The sequence below is a fragment of the Macaca thibetana genome, chromosome X (genome assembly GCF_024542745.1).
Source record: "Macaca thibetana thibetana isolate TM-01 chromosome X, ASM2454274v1, whole genome shotgun sequence".
Lineage (NCBI taxonomy): Eukaryota > Metazoa > Chordata > Mammalia > Primates > Cercopithecidae > Macaca > Macaca thibetana.
In genome coordinates, this window is record NC_065598.1 from 19,758,812 (window position 1) to 19,782,682 (window position 23,871).

General features: G+C 40.4%; 1 protein-coding gene and 2 non-coding genes across 3 annotated transcripts; all 3 read right to left on the reverse strand.

Moving 5' to 3' along the window:
* Nucleotides 1-4,785: 4,785 nt before the first annotated feature.
* Nucleotides 4,786-23,314, reverse strand: EIF1AX (eukaryotic translation initiation factor 1A X-linked). Its single transcript, XM_050775128.1, has 8 exons — nt 23,065-23,314; nt 18,931-19,014; nt 16,104-16,207; nt 14,358-14,408; nt 12,590-12,671; nt 11,001-11,092; nt 7,382-8,847; nt 4,786-7,083 (listed from the first exon to the last, which is right to left on the reverse strand). Exons 1-7 carry the CDS (start codon nt 23,078-23,080, stop codon nt 8,842-8,844), a joined length of 435 nt encoding a protein of 144 aa, XP_050631085.1. The 5' UTR covers nt 23,081-23,314; the 3' UTR covers nt 4,786-7,083; nt 7,382-8,841.
* On the reverse strand, nt 16,431-16,500 carry LOC126947032 (small nucleolar RNA U2-30). Its single transcript, XR_007722884.1, has one exon. It is a non-coding gene; the product is annotated as a small nucleolar RNA U2-30 (small nucleolar RNA).
* LOC126947033 (small nucleolar RNA U2-19) lies at nt 16,654-16,733 on the reverse strand. The gene has a single exon (XR_007722885.1). It is a non-coding gene; the product is annotated as a small nucleolar RNA U2-19 (small nucleolar RNA).
* Nucleotides 23,315-23,871: the final 557 nt, after the last annotated feature.

Genomic DNA, 23,871 nt, shown 5'->3' on the forward strand with positions numbered 1-23,871 from the left:
CGCACCGGTTCCCACGCAGAGCGCACGCAGGGCGTGCACGTGCGATAGGCGCACCGGTTCCACGCACGGCGCACGCAGGGCGTGCACGTGCGAAAGGCACACCGGTTCTCACGCACGGCGCACGCAGGGCGTGCTTGTGCGATATGCTCACCGGTTCTCACACGTCGAGCGCGCATAGCGTGTGCATGGAATGTGCACAACAGTCCTCACACAGCGCGTACGGGCGTGCACGCGTCCTTACACACTGCTGTACACAGTGCACACACAGAAGGCGTGCGTACGCACACAATTCTTCATACGATGCTTACATGCAACATGCACACACAACGTGCACACTCAGCATAAATGCAGCTTCTCACACAGTGCAGATACACTCAAAGCATGTATAGATGTGGGGTGCAGTTTCTCACCGTGCACACATCCTAACACAATGTGTGAACACAGAGCACACAACGCGCACATACATGCTCAGTACGCACACGTTTACACACACTGGGTGTCTGCATGCAAACTCAGCAATGCAGCCTTGGAAACAATTTCTGGCTAGGCCCACAGGTGGGTGCCAGTTGGGCCAGTGCCACCCGTGCAGACGCCGGAGGACCCGCCCTCCAAGCACAGTTAGGTTCCAGTTTTCGAGGCGCACGGGTAATCAGTGTTTAGTGACGCCCCACCCTCAGCGTGCGGTCACCCAGAGAGGGACAGCAGCAGGTTACTGGAGTCGACCTTCAACGAAAAGGCAGCTGCACGCGCCGTAGGCCGACCTAGGCCTTTCAACCACACCCCACTCCGCAGCCAATTTGTTTCCTCTTCTGAGGCGTAAATAATGCTGACTGAAACCTCCATGAGGCCGGGCGTGGTGGCTCACGCCTGTAATCCCAACACTTTGGGAGGCTGATGCGGGCGGATTGAGCTAAAGAGTTCGAGACCCCTGTCTCTACAAAAAAAATTTAAAAATTAGCTGGGCATGGCGACGCTTCTGTGGTCCCAGCTACTCGGGAGGCTGAGGCGGGAGGATCGCTTGAGCCTGGGAGGTTGAGGCTGCAGTGAGCCATGATCACGCCACTGCACTCCAGCCTGGGCAACAGAGACCTTGTCTCAAAAGCAAAACAAAACAAAAAACCTCTGTGGGGAGGCTCTCTCCGAGAAGACACACAAGAAACTGCTAAACGTGTTGCCTCCCAAGTAGGCACTTTTACCACTGCCATGCACATTTACTATCTTTTCAAAAACATTGAAGAAGACATCTTGGCAGGGCCAGCTCAAGCCTCCTGTTTACCCAGGCCTGCCAAGTGATAACCCGTTCCCATGGAGCCCCAGGCTGCACGTTTTTCTTGTTGGAAGGTGACGAGCCTGAACGTTTTATTACCACCCCTGGGGGGGAGATACACACGATTAAAAATGAAGCTGAATAATGGGTACAGGTTTTCTTTTCTGGATGAAAATGTTCTAGGATTATGGTGAGTGCATAACTAAGTATACTAAAAACTATTGAATCGTACATTTTAAGCGGGTGAATTTTATGGTCTCTTAATTATACCTAATTTTTTTTAATGTGAAGCTGAAACTCTCAGGAATGGGAACCTTTACTCTTGGCCAAAGCTGGCTAACAGTCCCTTTGTGGCACAAAAAAAATTACTGATGAACGTGTTCCTGACACGCCCAAACGTGTGCCGGGAGTAGGGTTTGAGTGTGGTGAGAAAGCCAGCAAAGTTTAAACATAAATAAGTAGGAGAGTGAGCAGGTTGGGGCTGGTACCGAGCTGTCATGAAAACTGAACACAGAGATTAAGCCAATAAGAGCGTGGGAGCTGTCACTTTCTCCTTCTTTATCTTAGGGACCTTTGGTGAGTTTAATTCATCCAACTCTTGAGCTCATGGACACGTGTGTGTAGCATCCCTCTCTACTTTTATTCTATTTTTGGGGTCTTTTTACTTTCCATTCCTCTCCCTAATTATAAACACCTCCTCTGATATCTTTGCAGCTGCAATGTTGAAATACTGTTGTGAAGATATGTATTTTAAATGTATATAAATGATATGGCATAAAAGCTATCATTCTATTTGTTTTTCCTCGCTTGGCACTGTTCTCAAGATCTGCACAAAACGATTAGCCATTCTATCTGGTTTACCCTTCTGTAAATTGCCTGTTGAATCCTTGCCCACCTTTCCACTGGGCTACTCTGGTTGATTTCGTTTCTTGTATTCTAGATAATTTCCGGTTTAAATGTTGCAAATATTTTATCCTAGCCAACTAAGCTTTTTAAGATTGGTACAATTTTCCTTAATTTTTATGACAAAATCCTATTAACATGTTTACTCCATTTATAATATTGCCCTATTTTTTAATCAATTGTTTTGAGAGTAAGTTACAAGTACTTCCATGTGTGTTTCCTAAGATTATGTTCTATTACACATACTAGAGTTAATTACCAATTTAAGTAAGTTTAACATGGATACAGTAATTTTCTCTCCATTGGCTGTTCCTCCAACGTAGAGGTAGTTTTCCTCTTGCAATAAGCACACTGTGGGGAGGCACTTTAAGGTTATGCAGGTACTTACTCTTCGTCAAAAATTCTCTCTAGATTTAGCATCCATTGATGGTTCTTGCTTGATCCGATCTCATGACGGTTACGAAGTGATAAAATCCATAAATTTTTCACCTTATGGTTTGCATTTTAAGAAGTCTTAATACAAACTTCCCTAGTCCCAAGATGCTCCCCATTGCTCTCAGGCTTATAGTAAAAAACAAAACAAAACAAAAAAAACGTAAAAAATGCTTTACTCTCAAGCAATTTTTCTGTACTAGCGTGAGGTAAAGATCCAAATCCACTTTTCTCTCCGAAGTGTAGTTTGGTCAGCACTACCTGCTTACCTATCCTTTCCCCAGTAATTTTTGAAGCCACTTTAAAAAAAATCAAGTATCTAATTCCCATAGTAGGTGAGCTAGATTCTGAGCTATCTATTCTGATCCTTCTGTTACTCCATCTATTATTTACTACTATGGCTTAGGGTGCAACTTATCTGTTGAATTCCCTCTTGGCAGTGTTTTCAGAATTCTTTGAAATTCAGTATTTCCAAATGAATATACTTTAGGATGTTTTTGCAATCTCCCACCAAGGCCTGCCGTAATACTACATGTAATTATATTGAAGTCAGAGGTTAATTTGGAGAAAATTGACATTTTCATAACATTATGACAGACTGTCCAATAATGTAATTTATATTTAAGCTTTGAAAGAAAATGACTTTCGAGTTTCCCACGCTTTTCCCACTACACTAACTTCCTACAAAAATCTTTAGTATGGCCGGGCGTGGTGGCTCACCCCTGTAGTTCCAGCACTTTGAGAGGCCAAGGAGGGGAGATCACCTGTGGTCGGGAGTTGAGACCAGCCTGACCAACATGGGGAAACCCCGTCTCTACTAAAAATACAGTTAGCTGGGCATGCTAGCGCATGCCTGTAATCATAGCTACTTGGGAGGCTGAGGCAGGAGAATCACTTGAACCCGGGAGGCGGAGATTGCAGAGAGCTGAGATCACGCCATTGCACTCCAACCTGGGCAACAAGAGCAAAACTCCGTCTCAAAAAAGAGGTTTTTGGCCGGGCATAGTGTCTTACACCTGTAATATCAGCACTTTGGGAGGCCAAGGTGGGAGAAGCACTTGCATCCAGGTGTTGGAGACCAGCCTCGACAAAATTGTGAGACCCCATCTCTAAAAAATAAAAACAAAACATTCCGGCATGGTGGTGCACACCTGTAGTCCCCATTGCTTGGGAGGCTGAGGTAGGAAGATCACTTGAGCCAGGGAGGTTGATGTTGCAGTGAGCTGTGATATGGTGTCATTGCATTCACCCTGGGCAACACAGCAAGACCCTGTCTCTAAATGAATGAATGAAAGAATGGCTGAGTGCAGTAGCTTACATCTGTAATCCTAGCACTTTTGGAGGCCGAGGCAGGCAGATCACTTGAGGTCAGGAGTTGGAAACCAGCCTTGCCAACATTGTGAAACCCTGTCTTTACCAAAAATACAAAAATTATCCGGGTGTGGTGGCAGGCGCCTATAATCCCAGCTACTCAGGAGGCTGAAGAGGGAGAATCTCTCGAATCTGGGAGGCAGAGGTTGCAGTGAACTGAGATTGCACCACTGCACTCCAGCCTGGGCGACAGACTCCGTCTCAAGAAAAAAACAACAAAAAAATCCCATTGTTAGATTCCTAAGACAAGTTTAAAATCATAAATATGTATTAAATGTTGTCAAATCTGCCAAGTCCAGTTAATTTTGTATCAGACAGCACAGAAATCAGCAATGGGACTTGACTCAGATTTTGTCCCTACTTTCTGATCTACCAACATCAAGTTGTGAACTGAACAAAACAATGGATTGGAATGGCAGTACAGACTGGGCTTTTAAAAGTGGGTAAGTTGACCAGAAGTGTAAGTATTTACTTCACCTATAGGTCTCTGCATCGTATAAAGTAAGGTCTGTTGAATGTGACTTTGGCAATCTGAAGTCACTCTGCTGAATTGACTTACCGTTAGAAAATGCCTTCTTCAGCACAGATTTGTGACAAATTCACTTGCTGAGGAAATGCAACCCCATATCTGGAATATGGCTAAGTGGATTCATTTAGATCAAACAACCAAAAACAGACAAAAATAAAAACAAGGTATACCTTTTCCTTATATATCACAATTAACTTTTAAAAATAGCAAATTTTTGGAAGAGAATCACATGAATAGTTAAAAATGTTATAAACAGTTCGAAAAGAATCAATTGTATACATTGTTGAAAGTTGTTCATATTTTATTTTCTAATTGCAGTAGTTTGTATCTGATTTCTTTACATCATTCCATATGATGGGAAAGGACACCCCTAAGTCAGTTAGTACTTATTAGCTGTCATGAATCTATAGTAAAAGGGATCACTGAAGATTTAAGAATAAAATATTATCAGAGGTATCAATATTAGTAACTATAATCTTTCTCTAAAGAAATATAGAGCAATTGGTATTTTGTAAAATATCTTCAAGCAAATGAGAGACTTCATCTGTTAGTCTTATACCGAATTAAATGAGGTTGGTAGCAATTTTAAATACTCTGTTGATATGAATGTACAAATATACATTCTACGTGTTCCTTCTATTGTACGAATCAAAGACTGCACGCAAAAGAAATGGGAAATACAGAATATAGAAGATATGCATCCTCTATCTTACATAGTACTGGATATCAAGTGAAAAGAGGCCGACACTGCTCTAAGTACATTACATGTATAAACATCTAAATTATCAATCCTCCCAATAACTCTGCATGACAGGTACTGTTTTCATCATCCCCATATTAGAGGTGAAGAACCTGAAGCTGAGACAAGCAGGAGAATGTGCCAGTGGTCACCTGCAGGTAGAAGGCCAAGTAAGGGTGGGGGCAAAGTCCCTTTGACCCCAGGATCCATGCTCTCCCCTCTCCAGTACATTGCCTCACAAGTACCTAGCAACTTTCAGGGCTGGGAGGGTGGAATAAGAGAGGACAAAGTCCAATACATCCTCCAAATTGCTCAGTTCACTCTATACCTGAGAGTCTAGCGTCTTTTCACATTTTGCTCTTTTCTGAATAGGAAGAAAAAAAGCAAAGATAAAAAGGATGGTAGTTTAGGGTAAACCAAAAACACAAAGCAGTGTGCAAAAGTTTATGGGAGTCCAAAGAGTATAAATAAAACTTACCCTTACTAAGTAGAATAAAAATAAGCATTTCATACCAATACAAATCATTTTCATCTTTAGGACAGTCAGGTAACATTAAAAAAACCTCGCTTTCATTCTGACACTTTAACTGTCAATCCAGTCAATTCCGGTTGTTGTTAAGTCTGTATACAATACAAGTAAAGTATAAATCTAGCTATTTTACTCAAAACATGCTTTTACCTATTTGATTACTCAGAGTTACTCTGAAATCAATAATGACAGCAGTTTATACCTATGAAAGATGTTACTGAACATCATAATCTAATATTTACATTAGATGAGATTAAGTTAAATTACAAGTCACGAAGAGTTTGTAAGCAAACATTTATAGCCATGATTCCACAGATGTGGTGAGTAAACCAACAGTCATTCCTCAATAAAATACAAGAATTTCCATCATGCATAGTTTACAGGCTCAGTAAGAAGCGGTCTCTTTAGGGGCTAGATGCTTAAGAAATATTCAACAAACAATGAAATCTTGGCTTTTTTTTTTTTTTTTTTTACACAAATGTTTGGTTTGGTTATTCAGCCGCATTAGTGATAAAACATATTCATATTCTAACTGCAAGTGGAATAAACATTGCATCAAAAATGCAACCCCATCAAAATCATTAGTAATAACTATTACTCCCTCTTAGCAGTAAGAACCATTATTCTTGGATTTCAAACGTTTTATTTTCTTTCTGTGCATAGCTTATAGCACTGTATTATAGGAATCAGTGTATAAGCAAAAAAAAATCAAAAATAAAACTGCTTGAAGACCATTTCCATTATTTATGATTAAATCAATGAAACTATACAATTTCCACATTAAATACAAATTAGAAGAATTCCTCCAAGTAGTATTGCATATAAGCTACAACTTTACCCCAACTATTTTAATCACTGATTCGAGATTTACCTCAGCAAGAACAATCACCAGCAAATACATGAACTGGGGTTATAGGTGAATTTTTAGAAACTCTCCAGACAAACCACATGTGTTAGAGGAGGTAAGTAGAAAAACTAATGTTTGAGCTGTGCTATTCCTACGAGGAACTATATCAAATATGCCAAGTTCAAACATTCTTAGTAAAATAATATGAAAGGACCTATACATACTGTAAATTTAGCAAAAACACTTTTATGTACAGAAGCCTAAATATCTTAGAAGGTTTAGAATACCGATGAAGACAATTGTTAATTCTTCAAGGCTGGTTTCTTATGAGGATGAGGATTAAAAACCAGCCCTTAGTCTCAGATGCATTCCACCTAGATGTGTTCAGGAACTCCACAGAATAAGAAATATAAACCATGAATATGTACTCTTAATTTCTATTCCTCAACTTAATGTTCTATAGTACCTCAGATCTTTTTTTTTTTTTTTTTTTTTTTTTTTTTTTTTTTTTTTTGAGACGGAGTCTCGCTCTGTCGCCCAGGCTGGAGTGCAAGCTCCGCCTCCCGGGTTCACGCCATTCTCCTGCCTCAGCCTCCCGAGTAGCTGGGACTACAGGCGCCCACAACCGCGCCCGGCTAATTTTTTGTATTTTTAGTAGAGACGGGGTTTCACCATGGTCTCGATCTCCTGGCCTTGTGATCCGCCCGCCTCGGCCTCCCAAAGTGCTGGGATTACAGGCGTGAGCCACCGCGCCCGGCCAGTACCTCAGATCTTTAAATCCAGAGTTTGGTGTACACTTAGGAAATTATATTAAGAGCAGATTAGAGAAGATTTGTTTGTTTTCCTTTTGAAGCCATGTGAAGGTTTATTGCCCTGTGTATTTTCATCACTGAAAAGTTCCCCGGTGACTAATAAAATAAAAGTGTCACAAGCTACATGATGGATCTCTTCTTTCAATGTTGCATACAATTTCAGTTTGGCTAGTGAGGGTTAACTAGCTCAGCCCTAGTTTCATTTTGAGTTGACCACTAAAAACTAAATAAGGAAGTTACCAGTAAAGCTAGCTCCCAATACAAGCAAAAAACAAAAACAGAAAACAAAACCAAAACCATTCACATAATAAAATATATCCTTAACACAAAATAAGGGTATAACATATTCTGCAGCACGACATTTTATTTTATTTCTCAGCTGTAGCTTTTCCATTCAGAAATTGGAGACCGTCTTTTCATTGAGTTGTTATTCCCTCCTCTTCCCTTAGTTTAGGGATATGTTGAAAAAGGCTTTTCAACAAGTTTTTTTTTTTTTACAAGTTGCTATGAAATTAATTTATATATATCTTAAGTGTTTATAAAGCACTCAAAATTGTAGCTTACTTACATGTACATGACTTCTGAAAACAAAAATCACACTTCTAACATAATCTTTCTGCTCTGTAAAAATATTCTACATACATGCATATGATCAAAACAATTCTTTTCATGTTTGGCGTATTTCTTACACATAGTAAAAGAAAAGTCAACAATTATATCAGTACTTCCACTGTTACGATAACTGAGTGCCACCTAGTGTTCAATTTCTGCAACTACTAAGCTTACAAATTCAAAATTGCTATTAAAACCCAGGTTCTGAAACTGCATTTTGGAGATACTTTTTTTTTTTTATGTTTATGGTGGCAAAATACGACTATGAAAAGAACACATGATATCAAAATCAGTATAAAAATAGCCACAGGCTACTTAAATATGACAAACAGACTTAATTTTTTTTTTCTTCAAATGCAGATTTCTGCCTCCCTCAAATTTTATCAAAATCTCAAGGGAATATCTAGGTAATTGAAATATACACAATGACTCTATACAATCAAGAGGCCAGGGCTTAATCATATTCTGTGAGGACAAGGCAAATGATTTCTTCAAAACACCCATTTTCTTATTGGAAGTGGTAGGAAAAGCAGCAATGCATTTTTTTTTTTTGTAATTAGTAGACATGGTCTTCTATCCATAAGCTCCATTACATTAAAAGAACAAAGTGGGCTTAACATCTCACTTAAGATAATTCAGCATTATCAGTTTTTTAAAAAACAAGAAATACCTTAGAAACAAATCAGTCTGCTTTAACAAATTGCATTCATGCTAATGAAATTTTAATCTTCTTTGTCATGGTCAAAATCCAAATTGTAGGACAATCCAGAAAAGATGGAATGTAAAATGTTGAGTTCAATTTAGATCTGGAAGGGAAAAGAACATCAGATGAAAGGAAAAAGAATTCTTATATGCCAACAGTCTACTCCATATATAAGGGAGACTTTCACCCCCTTAGGCTACCTGAGAAACAAATAGTTTGAAGAAGAAATTTCTATAATTCTGGCCTGCTATAAGTAAATCTTTTTGATCTCCTTTGTAATGTTACATGTTATGCAAAATATTCTTAATAAAGTTTACTGTCTCCTTCCTTTCCTTTAATGCTAGTAATTTGAGATTTTTGTATCTTGTGGATGGGAGGAGACACGGGAAGCATGATACGATCCCTTCAAGAACAGGACCAGTGTGATACTGACCTAATTCTCCTGAGTCAATCTGGCTACAGTTAAAACATCTATAAACCACCTGGAGAAATGTCTCAAAGAAGTAGGGTTCTCAGGTGACAGAGTCAACTTTTACAAAATGTTCAAGAGAACTCTTTAATAATCACTGTCCTTACTGTCTCTTTTCCAGCCAGCCAGCTGGGTCCAGTTCTGAGGAGGTGTTGGCCCAGATCCAGAAATTTTTACTGAGAAAATCTTGACCATGCCTAGATTCTCAACCCATTATCTTGGTGCATGCGGCTTTATATTCATGCATGTTCTCTGGTTAGGTTCCTTAATTTTTTTTTTTTTTTTTAAAGAGGCCTTCTACCCCTGCTCAGATGTCAAAATGTTTGGGTTGGCACTTAATCCACACGTCAGCTGCAAGTTCTTACCAAAAATAGAATTAATTCTATTGTCAAAATATTAGTAACAGTTTAGTCACAAGACTCCTCTTGGCTCAGGGTCTCCAAAATTAAGAAAATAACAGAACAATATGTTTATTTCTCACTTCCTATTTTTGTGTATGTGTTAAAATGTCTGTAACATTAGTAATTTAACTCAGGTGTGAGTATTCTTGGTCAGGAACAACTGCTCTAGGTATTCTGAAATTCCATCTTTGCATCAAATTTAACGTTATTATGTTATTTATTTAGAGACAAGGTCTGGCTATGTTGCCCAGGCTAGTCTTGAGCTCCTGGGCTCAGGTGATCCTCCCATCAGCCTCCTGAGTAGATGGGACTATGGGTGCATACCACCACATCTGACTTATTATTGTTTTTGGGTTGAAATACACAGGTGGTTTCTGAACTACATTTTAGTTAAAGAGGTTTGAAAAGAGCCCAAAACAGATTTAAGAGTAACACCCCAATCACTAAATAAATTTATACTGCCAAAAGAATAAGTTTGAATTTCATTCAAATACAGTAACAGCAGAAGTATAGTAAAGCATTTACACTTATGGGCATTACTACTTTATTATTAGGATAGACAATCCATTTTCCTCAAAATAAACATACCAACTGCCCAAGAGTTTGCCAACAGTACACATCCAACAGCTAAAAATACCATAATTGGCAATAGGCTTCCATTTTGACAAGGCTTTCAGTGTATGTTGTAATTCCAATCTTCATATCAAGCTGATTCAAACAAGATTCTTTCAACACACTAATATTTCAATTAAAAAGGCATGTTCCTTTGATAAGATCTATTCTTCAACTGTCCACTAAATTTTTTAATAGCTATCTCTTTAGAGACTCATAATTAGACAAATCATGCTTACAGTGGCTGGCGTCAATATTGCCAATGCAAACACTGACCTTTTTAGGAAGAGAAATTGAAGAGGGTTGTAAGAATTCTCAAAATAGGGCCAGGCGTGGTGGCTCACGCCTGTAATCCCAGCACTTTGGGAGGCCAAGGAGGGCAGATCTCCTGAGGTCAGGAGTTCGAGACCAGTCTGGCCAACATGGTGAAACCTCATCTCTACTAAAAATACAAATATTAGCCAGGTGTGGTGGCACGCGCCTGTAGTCCCAGCTATTCGGGAGGCTGAGGCAGGAGAATGGCTTGAACCCAGAAGGCAGAGGTTGCAGTGAGCTGAGATTGCACCACTGCACTCCAGCCTGGGTGACAGAATGAAACTCCATCTCAAAAAAAAAAAAAAGAATTCTCAAAATAAACAGTTTGACTAGGTGTCTTCTACATAATACTATTTAATTCAGACAATTCTCAAAATATACCCTTATTTATGTTAGGGGAAAGTTGGTTTCTCCATGGATAATAACAAAAATTGGAAAACACAAGGTACATCTACTTACGTCATCAATATCTTCATCATCATCTCCGATGTCATCGAACTGAATTTCATCATCATCTCCAGGACCAAATGTATCAGTTTCATTGATTTTAGCTAAGGACACAGTAAGAAATACACTGGTAAGTCAGCACTGTAATTTAATCAAAGTTTCATCATAAGAAAAGCATTCCTAACTTTTATATAACACAATTACTATGAAGAATATTATATGAAGCAAAATTCCCTGTAGTGTCACTGCTATGTCAAGATGGGAGTATCTGTGTTACCATTTTCTTTTGTTTGCAAAGGTATTTTCAGTAAGGAAGGCTCTAATTACACTAATTCTGAAGTTATTATAACTTCCAGGTATACTTCTCAAAAGGTTTGAGCACATGGTAACAACGTATTTCCTTAAGAATAGCTGGTTCACTAATCATCAGATAGACTCATCAATGAGAAAGATCTGGTCAAATCATGATTATCCCTAAAGAAATGAAAATGAACCAGGAAGCGCTAGTCCTATTCCTAGATACATTAACATTTATTAGATCAGAAATGCTAAGTAATTTCAGCAGGACTTTCATGCTTAAGTAAAATTAATACTTTCGTGCTTAAGTAAAACATAATAAAATTAAGTTTTTTCATAAGAAGATACAACAGAGCCAAAAACAGTAACTGCCAAGTGAAAATGCAGGCCTACAAAATAGTATGTCAAGTACATTTCTCGTTTGATGAGGTTGTAAGGGACTTATTTTTAGGTTTTCTGCTTTAAGAATTCATTACTTTTGTATTTGGAAGGGTGAAAACCAAGAATGCTGCTTTTAAAAAATCCTACGGGATACTGTTACACAACGATAAAATGAAAATAGAACTTTTTACCCCGTCTCTACTAAAAATACAAAATTAGCTGGGCATGGTGGTGCATGCCTGTAATCCCAGCTGCTTCGGAGGCTGAGAATTGCTTGAACCGGGGAGGCAGAGGTTGCAGTGAGCCAAGATTGCACCACTGCACTCCAGCCTGGGCAACCGAGTGAGACTCCATTTCAAAACAAACAAATAAACAAACAAACAAAATCAGTAATAGTACCTAATTATGTGCCCTTGCTTCATGTTTTTGTTTTTAATTTTTTTTCAGACAAGGTCTTGCTTTGTCACTGAGGCTCGAGTACAGTGGCATGATTACAGGTCACTGCATCCTCGAACTCCTGGACTCAAGCAGTCCTCCCGTCTTGGCCTCCCAAGTAACTGAGACTTACAGGCATGTGCCACCACGCCTGGCTGACGTGCACTTCATGTTTAACCCATATGAGCACTGACAGTCTCTCAAGAAAGGAATTTTAAAATAGATACTATAACAAAATTATTCCTTTAGTTAGCATTATGTGGAACTCCAAAGCTTACAGAATATAACTCCTCACTATATTTATTGGGAACAGAATTCCAGTAATTTCTTTCTTAAAATATCTAGTATTATGAAGCATAAGCAGGCATACTTAAAACTAAAAATGTAAGCACTAAAGTAAATAAGCAAAATCCACAGTTCCTTCACCTAAACAGCAACAGATAACCTAAATACCATATGACAAGTTAATACAGTAACTCAGACATTACCATGCTCTGGAAGCTCGCCGTATGCCTTCAGACTTCTAGCTTCATCTGCATTGTATTTTAAAATCACATCAGCTTTGTTATCCTTAAATAGAGACAAATAACTTTAAAAACTGATCATGACGAAATATTATCAGTTATTTCATAAATTCTCATATTGAATAAACAATCAAATCTCACCATTTTATTATAAATCTCCTGTTAAATTTTAAAGCTTTCTCATACCCTCTGAAAAAGATCCTTGGGTTTAACCCAGGAGGAAGTTTATGTACATGGCTGAATGATTATTAACAGGCTTGGGAAATATATTTAAAGATCTCACTTAATAAGAGCAGAACTGTGAAGACCCCATATTTTAGATTATTTAATATTACCCTTTGATTAGAAGTCTTTTGAAGTACAAAAGGTCCCTGGGACAATAATTTGCAGGGTGATCAAACACTGCAATTCCAAAACTGAGACTGAACTGAGACTGGTACAATGACCTAAGCAAATTATACCTTTCTGCATTATCTGTGCTTCTTTGGCTATGTATCATCACAATCTCCTGTGGAGTTTTTGTATCTTCTGAAGATAGATTAGCAGATGTGAAGAGAAGCCCAAGATTTAGTATTGTGAGAAGTTCTTTGCTATTTCTGATGCAAAAGTCCCACTGAGAAATACTGTCTTAGAATGTTCTACTTCCCTATTTGAAAATAATTTAACTCAGTTAAGGGAGAAAATTGATTGCTTCAACTTCAAGGACAGTGTGATTCAGATCAGTACTTCTTAAAATGTAAAGTGTATAGAAGCCCATGGAGATCTTATTAAAATGCATGCTCTGACTGAAGAGTCAAAGAATGTGTATTTCTAACAAGCTTCCAGAAGATGCTATTGAGCCAAAGACCACGCCGTAAGTGGGAGGGGCACGGAAGGATCACGAAAAATTTCAAATCAGAAGTTGGTCCTGGCTGTTACCTTACAGTTAAAATGTTACAGTTAAAAGGACCCTTGGTGTCCTTATCTATCGAACAGGAAATTACTTATTCTTCCTATTCCTGGGGTTATTGTTAGATCATAAGAAAAAAAGGGACATTAAAATGGTATGAATTTAAAGCAAGCTTTCTCACCTCAGCGCTACGGATTATTGTGAGGTGGACTGTTCTCTGTTATGGGATGCTGTCCTGTGCCCACCTCAGCCTCTATTTACTACACGCTAGCAGCACTGCACCCACCCCCCAGTTGTGACAACCAGAAGTCTCCAGACACTGCCAATGTCCCCTGGAGGGCAAAATTGCCCACGGTTGAGAAACAATGGTTTAAAGTGAAGATTTAAATTATTTATTCTGGATTAAAAAAAAAAAATCAAAGCATGCTCAAGGCTATACAAATAGAGACAGTATCACACAGGGATGATTTCCAATAGGTGGATGTCAAATGGATTTCACAGACCCACAATGAGTCTACAGAGTCAAGGGTTACGATCATGAAAGGCAATCACCATTTTCTTTCTTTCCCAAGTGTTCCTCTATATTTATAGCACATACCTATGTCGTGATGTGTATTATAATTACTTGTGTGCTTAATTCTCTCCACTACCAGGCTATGAGCCTTTTGTGGGATGGGCACTTAACTCATTCAGCTGTATCCTCTAGAATAATGGCTCCTAAATTTTGATTTAAACATAATCCCTGGGATACCTAGCACAATGCCTAAAATGAAACTGGCTCTTAAGAAATGGCTCATCAAATTCAAGCCAGTAAAATATGAAAAATTTACATGTAATTTTTACCTGGTAGTCTCGGAGACCGACCAATATAATGTCCGAGGTATTTATCCAAACCTACAAAAGAAAAGTCACTGCCCGTCATATTTCAAATAACGAAGAATCAAGAAATTCCAGAGTAACAATCAATTAGTTTAGAAATTAAAAGATTTTAGGCCGGGAGCGGTGGCTCACGCCTGTAATCCCAGGATTCTGGGAGGCCAAGGTGGGCGGATCACCTGAGGTCAGGAGTTCGAGACCAGCCTGGCCAACATGGCAAAAACCCATCTCTATTAAAAACTACAAAAATTAGCTGGGCGTGGTGGCAGGCACCTGTAATCCCAGCTACTCGGGAGGCTGAGGCTGGAGAATCGCTTGAACCCGGGAGACGGAGGTTGCAGTGAGCCAAGACTGCACCACTGCATTCCAGCCTGGGCAACACAGTGAGACTCCGTTTCAAAAAAATAAACTTCTTTAAAAGAAAAAAAAAAAAAAAAGAAATTAAAAGATTTTAGTTTGGGCTGGCTCACACCTATAATCCCAGCACCTTGGGAGGCTGAATCTGGCAGATCACTTGAGGTCAGGAGTTCAAGACCAGCCTGGCCAAAATGGTAAAACCTTGTCTTTACTAAAAATACAAAAATTAGCCAGGCGTGGTGGTGCATGCCTATAATCCCAGCTACTCAGGAGGCTGAGGCCAGAGAAACACTTGAACCTGGGAGGCGGAGGTTGCACTGAGCCAAGATTACGCCACTGTACTTCAGTCTGGATGACAGAGCGAGACTCTGTCTCAAAAAAAAAAAAAAAAAAAAAAAAAAAAGAAAGACCCCCATATCAAATTTAAAAAAATACAAAATCAGAGTTGGGACTTTTAGTCAACCTGATTAATAAATCTGCCTGAATAACTACTGTGATGGTGAATTAATCATTACTTTCCAAGGCAGTCCATTCACGATGACATTCAGGAAATGCAACATTAATACAATGCTTATGTAATATAACTCATATTCAAATTTTCTTAATGTACATTTCACAGCTATATGTCCAATTCCTAAACCAGAATCCAAACAAGGGCCACCTACTACATTTAACTGTCAGGTCTCTTTAAGTCTCCTTGAAACTAGAATAGTGCCCCAACTTTTTTTTTTTAAACTTTCATGACAGTAACATTTCATTAAGAGCTGGGCCATCTGGCTAGGTACAGTGGCTCATGCCTATAATCCCAGCATTTTGGGAGGCCAAGGCGGGCTGACTGCTTGAGCTCAGGAGTTCGAAACCAGCCTAAGCAACATGGAGAAACCCCATCTCTACAAAAAATACAGAAATTCGCCAGGCATGGTGGCACAGGCCTGTAGTCCCTGCTACATGGGAGGCTGAAGTGGGAGGATCACTTGAACCAAGGAGGGTGAAGCTACAGTGAGCCCAGATCATGCCACTACACTACAGGCTGGGTGATAAAGTAAGACCCTGTGTCAAAAAAAAAAAAAAAGACAAGGAGAAAAAAAGCTGGGCCTTTTGTTTCTGCAGAATGTCTCCCAATTTGGACTTTTTGGGCAGGAATACAACGTAAGTGATACAAATGATTCTTTAACATTAGAATCTGTATAAAATTACCATTACAGACCTTGTTATTTGCCTTATAGGTAAATCACTGTTTACCTAGGTAAGTCTTTTGGGAATTTCCAAAAATGAAGTCCATGGACAGTTAAAAACTGTTAGAGGGATTTTCCCCCTTAACCAATTTTATATTAAAGTAAAACAAATCACACCTACCTTTTTTCTCAATTTTCCTCTGATGTGACATAACCTCTTTACACCATCAAAACACATTGCTTCTAGCCGTCCATTTCCCAACATTTTGATTACCTGAGCATACTCTAGCGGGGAGAAAGGAAAAGGGTATGGAATATTGTTCAACTTTTGATAACAGCAACTTAAAGTCCACATAAAACTGTCAAGAGAATAAAGTTGCACCAGTTGGGAATAAATACATATATTAAAAATATAAACAAACATAAGGGAGTGATAAATATCAAGTTAGTTAATGGCAGAGCTAGAACCAAGACTCTATAATGCCATTTCTTTCTTTCTTCTTTTTCCTGAGCTCAGGTCAAGTGTAGAAACCTTCACAGTTACAAAGGTCAGTAGTAAAACCTTTACATCATTGCCCAGAAATGATTAGGCTTTCATGGACATACATACGCACCCTCTCACCCCCAATCTCATTCATTCCTACAACTGCTACCTTTATAAACACATGTGGGTGCACACACACACACCAGACATATGCCCTTATTGTTTTACATTGTTTTCTAGTTTTGCTTCTCAGAACTGTAGAGATCATGCATCAGGTAGACTAGAAAACCTTCTGAAGTTCAGATTTGGCTAGTTTCATCACTGATCCACTTCAGTAAAAGCAGATCTCAGAGAATGTAATGCATTTCTATAACATACGGTCTCTGCTATTAGACATGTTTTAATTATCAACTCATTCTGAATAAGTAGATTAACTACCCCACTTTTAGCTCTCCTTTACACCTCAGTACCTTTAGGAGCAATTCTCATATAATTTTTAGTTCATTTAGCAAACAAAAACAAACTTCAAACAATGTCTTTTTTGAATTAGAATATGACTAACCCCCAGAGAGGATGTCCATTAATTTATAAATATACTGAGACTTCACTTTGAAAGGCTCAGTAGTGGGGTTGACTTGTGGAAGTGAATTACTCAGACTACAGTGAGCCCAGCACCCACCTACCACCTCAACATGGTCGGTCAACTCAAAGGCAGCCTTTCCTCCGAAGTGAGAGAAGTTGTAGTAATAAAACAGTGTCTGCCCAAGTCAAGTCAGCTGCTATTTTAGAGGCAAGGATGACCAAGGCTAAGAAACAAAAGGATTTTTAGCCAGAAAATGTATCTCGTGTTTACTGGTTTATATGTATGGCATAATAAATCCACCCAAAGTTCTATTAAAAGCTAAAGTACTGGAAATGATTGGAATACCTGACAAAATATGAATTTGGAGTATATACTAGATATTATATCAATGTCAAATTACCTGAGTGTGATAATTCTCTTCTAGTTATATAAGAAAATATATTTGCTCTCAGGAGATACATGATCAAGTAAAGGAAAAGTAACATGATGTCTCCAAATTTCAAAAGGTCCTCAAGAAATCCTACATATGGGGCTGGGTACGGTGGCTCACGCCTGTAATCCCAGCACTTTGGGAGACCAAGACAGGTGGATCATGAGGTCAGGAGATCAAGACCATCCTGGCTAACACAGTGAAACTCCGTCTTTACTAAAAATACAAAAAAAATAGCTGGGCATGGCAGCGGGCGCCTGTAGTCTCAGCTACTCGGGAGGCTGAGGCAGGAGAATGGCGTGAACCCGGGAGGCGGAGCTTGTAGTGAGCCAAGATCGCACCACTGCACTCCAGCCTGGGTGACAGAGCGAGACTCCACCTCAAAAAAAAAAAAAAAAAAAGGAATCCTACATATATATGTACATATATATTTCTTTATACGTGTGTGTACATATGAGGGATTTAAGGGAGTTTGTTGCACTAATACTGCAACTTTCTGTAGGTTTGAAATGACTCGAAATAAAAGTAACAGGAAAGGGCAAACGATCCAGTTAGGGTTTATTTGACTGGTGCTATGTATCCTGGTCTGGCACTTACAAAATTCTTCAGTCTAATAAGGTCAGTTAACTGTTCAGTTTCATTTTATTGTAGTTTATGAAGTTACATGCTAATGGCACCGGAGAATGGAGAGGTCTATAAGGGCCTCAGGCTCATCCTTCAAATGTCCATGGTCTACTCAACATATTATGCACACCATTCACTATCAAAAATGCTAATCATAGAACTGTCAACTAAATCATAGAACTGTCAACCATAGCTTTTGAGGCTCAATTCCCTCTGAACTATACGACACATTCTTAGTTCCCAGTACTTTGGGAGGTCATGGTGGGAGAATCACTTGAGCCCAGGAGTTCGAGAACAGCCTGGGTGACATATGAAGACCTCCTCTCTATTAAAAAAAAAAAATTTTTTTTTTTTTTTTTTTTTTTTTTTTTTTGAGAAGGAGTCTCCCTCTGGCACCCAGGCTGGAGTGCAGTGGTGCGATCTTGGCTCACTGCAACCTCCGCCTCCCAGGTTCAAACAATTCTCCTGCCTCAGAATCCTGAGTAGCTGGGATTACAGGCATGCACCACCACGCCCAGTTAATTTTGTATTTTTAGTAGAGACGGGGTTTCATCATGTTGGTCAGGCTGGTCGCGAACTCCTGACCTCGTGATCTGCCCGCCTCGGCCTCCCAAAGTGCTGGGATTACAGGCATGAACCACCGCGCCCAGCCTAAAAAAATTTTTTAAATTAGCCAGACATGGTGGTATGTGCCTGTAGTTCCGAATACTCGGGAGGCTGAATGAAAGCACTGCTTCGGCTCAGGAGGTCATGGCTGCAGTGAGCTGTAATCGTGCCACTGCACTTCACCCTGGGCAACGGGCAAGACCCTGTCTCAAAAAAGTAAAGTCCCCAGCTAAAAAAGAAAGGATGTTATTTTAAAAAGCGTAATTTATGAAAACACTTACCCTGACCATCCTCTTTGAACACCAGTTCTCTTTTTTCAGATTCATTCTCATTCTTACCTCTGCGTCTATTTTTACCTCCTTTACCTGATGGTTTAAAAAAAAGGACATAAATGACATTAATTATCCATAAAACATATGAAATAAAATGAAATTAAGGCTTATAAAACCATTTTTTAAAAGATCACTTAAATTTAAAAATTCACCTATTTCAGCTACTCGATCATATTAAATTTACAATCTCCAATCCCAACATTAACACATTATCACCTCCCTACCCTTCTTGGAATTTCCTTTGGGGATTTTTCTGACATAAAATACACATAAATAGCAGATATTATACTAAAAAATATAGAAAAACATTTCACTTTGGCATCCATCCTTTTGAAATAAAAATGCAATTCTATATATATTCTTCTAAGCGGAAATCTTGGATGCCTTCTAAAGCCAGGCCCTATGCAAGGAACCCAATACTTTGTGGTTTTTTTTTTTTTTTTTTTTTTTTTTTTTTTTTGAGACGGAGTCTCACTCTGTCGCCCAGGCTGGAGTGCAGTGGTGCGATCTGGGCTCACTGCAAGCTCCGCCTCCTGGGTTTACGCCATTCTCCTGCCTCAGCCTCCCGAGTAGCTGGGACTACAGGCGCCCGCCACCTCGCCCGGCTAGTTTTTTGTATTTTTAGTAGAGACGGGGTTTCACCGTGTTAGCCAGGATGGTCTCGATCTCCTGACCTCGTGATCCACCCGCCTCGGCCTCCCAAAGTGCTGGGATTACAGGCTTGAGCCACCGCGCCCGGCCTGGAACACGATACTTTGAAAATTAAGTGAAGACAGTGTCTGGACAGAGAACTATGGTTTTCAAACTTTTAGTAGCAGAGGACCATAAATATCGAAATCTCACTGGGTGCAGTGGTGTGCGCCTAGGGTCTCAGCTACTCAGGGGGCTCAGGTGGGAGGATCACTTGAGCAAGCCCAGGAGGTTCCAGGCTAGCCTGGGCAACATAGAGAGACACTGTCTCTTAAAAAATATCCGTTCGGTACCCAATTTTTTTTTATAATGCTGGTCCCTACTCAACATCCCTGTTTCTATTATATAACCCCAGTGAGCATGCTCTTAACCACTATGCAATAATTCTGCCCATTTACTTGTCACAATCACCCGATGAGGTCATAACATTCATTTATTCCCAGTTTACCCATGAGTTCCCTGAAGCTCAGAGAAGTTCAGTAACTCGCCTGGCTTCAGTGAGTGAATCAGCTCACTGATGGCAGTCAGTAAGCTGGGGTGACCAGAGTCACAATGTTTTTTTGTCCCTAGCCGCCACATTAGGTTACCTGTCCACAGCATTTTGCTCCCATTCCAGAAAGGAAACCACATTGGCAGCCATTTCCAAAAGGCAGGAAAAAGGCTGTAAGTGGTAATGACACTAAGAGACTCATGGGAAGAGCTTGGAAGCAGCAAAAAGTTCATAACCCAAATGGAATCATTAATGTGCACCTGATCACTGCAAAGACCTCTAACTTCTTGAATCAAGTCCACTTACTCTCTCCTGGGGCAGTCTCACATTGCTCTGTGCTATTTTAGGGGGGCCTCTACAATTTCCTGACCCGCTCAGAGTCCTTAGAATTCAGTATCTGAGGCATTCTTAGGGAACACTGAAACTAATTTCCTAGAAAGAGAAAAGTATGAAGCCATTAATCATGCCAGATCTGCAAAACAGAGTGCAAGCTCCTTTAGGGCAAGATCATACCTGCTCTGTTTCCTGAGTTATATACCTGAGTTCACTAATTCTTCAAATGAATTGGTCAAGAATAGTCCATACATTCCTAACGGAGTGGTGAGTTAAAAATCATAGGCAGTAACTTCTTCAAAGTGTGGGAGCACTATACCCTAAATGCTTATGAGTGGGCCAAATGATACCCCTTTTCCTGATTTGAGGATGGGTTTCTAAGAATTTCTAGAATAAGTTGATATGAATCAATCCAAAGCAAAAGTCACTTAACACATAGTATGTGGCAAATTTTACCCTTACTTGTGTAACCACAGCTTATATTCACAGGGCTTCTGGATTTTCCAATGCAGAAAAACAGAACAATAAATGACTTTATTTCTACATTAGTAAAACCTATCTCAAAAAATTCAGGGGTCATGAAAAGTACCATTCCTCTAAGTAAGATAACTAAGAACTGATTGGTTTCAAGACAGTACAGGAATGATAAACACCAAACTCAGCCTGGTGATAACCTCCAAAAAGAGAGTAAAAGGTGATTAGGGCTTTACCTCAATTTGCGTTGTAATTCTTAAATTCAGAGTTTCCAGGTTCTGAGAAACCCCTGGGTTCCTAGGTCCATTATGTTAGCTGTATTTTTTGTATGCCTCAAATATTATTTAAGAAACCATTCATTACTTGTCAACTTACCAGAATTAACCATACCCTGATCATTCCCCTTTGTATTTTATTGCCATGTAATGGGATGTTCTTTAAATTCTCTGTTGAATGAATGAGACTAGGTCTGAGTGTACAACAATTAAAGTGACATCAACATTCTTTAAACCAGAGTTGTTTTGGAGAAATTCCCAGAGAGGCTCTTTCTTAAGACATGAGGCTAGGGAACTAGATGTGATTTAGTGTAGAAGTCCTATCCCCTTGGAACCAAAGCAGAACCTATTATTCACCTAAGGGTGGAGTTGACAGGAGGAAGGTGACTTAAACCAACAAATATTTATTGAGCATCTACTAAGTGGCAAGTGCTAGCAATCGAATGTGATTAAGACAGATACTATTCCTGCCTTTTAGAGCTTACAGCCTGGTGGAAGAATTGAAAATCTTATTACTAGAAATAAAGGTGAGAATAAGATGGAAGTGATCCCCTTACCATCTCAGAGAGAATAAAGGATTATACAGAAGAAAATCTAAGACTTAAAAAATTTTTTGTTTATAACTCGATCTTTTCCAAAATAATGAGCAGTGAAAATCCTTGCTACAAAAAGTTTGATCTCCGAGGGCAGCAAGGTGGAGAGCCCCCGAGAGGACTGCACCAACTTGTGCACAGAACACCTTGACCAAGTACCCTAAGGGATAAAGTAGTAAGTGACAGCTACAAAGAGGAAATGTGGTAGAATTCCTGGAGCCAGCTGTCAAATAGAAAAGAGAGCAGAAGTAGGCCTGTGTCAGGGAAAGATTTCCTAAGAATGAATAATCAAAGGAGACTACTTATGGACTATGAAGTATGCTCCTCTCCTGTAGGAAAATACAATATTTTCCCTATATTTACTTGCACAATTTTCTTCAACAAGTTATAAGGCTATTAAAAATGACAGGAACACTGTAAATCTATAAAAGTAATTTATTTAGAAGTGTTACGCCCTTTTTTTTTTTTTTTAAGATTAGGCCTTTCGTTTTGGAAATCCCAAATAAAGTTATCCTCAAGTCTGATCATTTGTGAATCCTTAGCCTCAGAATGGAGAAAACTTAAATTAGGTCTTTATTCTCACAACATATGCATGATCTGAAGCAAAAGTAGAAAACTTGGCTAAATATGGAATAAGTCTTCAGCAAACAAACATAAGCTATATCCTGTAAAGGGATGGAGAGAGTAAATCTCTAGAAGTGAGCCTTAGAAATGCATCAAGGTTTCACCCACTGTTCACAAGGGACAACGAGTAGCCTCAACAATACTGAACTGTCCATAAAGAGACCCATGCAGGAGTACCTGGTGCTCACGAACGCGGACAGCACTCTTTTAAAGTTCAGAACGGCTTCCAGGGATTAACCCCTCATGCCCGGGAAGGCCAGATGGGCCTATCTACTAAGCCTAGGCCGCCCGGTGTAGGGTTCCCGCCACCATCGCCACCGAGCCGCGGTCAGTCTGGCGCGAATCAGGAGCAAAAGCCCATTCTCCCGCAGGAGGCCCTACAAAAATGGCGTCGGCTCCACCCCAATGTGGCCAAACTGGGCAACAGGAGTTTACTTCCCAGCTCCTCTCCCGAGCTCAGAGTCGCGTGTGGGGCGCCCAGCCGCGGGCAGGTAGGGTGGGAAGGAAAAAGGGTCACTGCGACCTGGGTGACCTGCAATCTACGGGCAGGACCTGGGAAACTCGGCCGAGGAGGGCCGTGGTCCGGGGGTCCGGGCGGCATTACCTTTATTCTTGGGCATGGCGGTGGCGGCGACCTCGCGGGGTCTCTGACTTCTTTCCGGGTAACGGCGACCGAGGAGGCTGCTGCTCCGAGGGGCGACACGAGGGAGCGCGCGGGACCAAGGAGGTGCTGGAGGCTGGGCAGCGTGCGCGAGAGAGGATCGCAACCGAGCTCTTCAGAGATCCGCCAGCGTCCACGCTCGGCGGCAGCAAATGGCGTCGCGACTGCTTGCGTCGCTTTTCCCCGCCTCCCGTCGCCGGCTGGGCCCGCCCCCTAGGCTTTATGGCGCAGGCGTGGCCGACTGACCCCCATTGTTAGGGCCGAGGCAGACGCGTTCTGGGAGGGTGCGCAGCAAGCCGAAGAGGACGCGAGGGGCAGGGCCGCAAGCAGGGAAAAGGCGGAGTCAGGGAGGGCGGGGGAGAACCTCTGCGTCATAGAAAAGGGCGGTTTGAGGTGGCGCTCGCTGCTGGTTAAAGCCAGACCTCTGCTGCTTTGTAGCAAACGCGCGTCTCCCAGTTTGACAAGTGGTTGACTTGTTAACCTCATGGTTAGCTCAGTTTTAAAAATATATATTTTTTTAATTTTAATTTTATTTTTTGAGACGGAGTCTTGCTCTGGAGTCGCCCAGGCTGGAGTGCAGTGGCGCGATCTTGGCTCACTGCAACCTCTGCCGCCCGGGTTCAAGCGATTTCCTGCCTCAGCCTCCGGAGTAGCTGGGATTACAGGCACGTGCCGCCGCGCCCGGCTAATTTTTGTGTTTTTAGTAGAGACGGGGTTTCAGCATCTTGGCTAGGCTGGTCTTGAACTGCT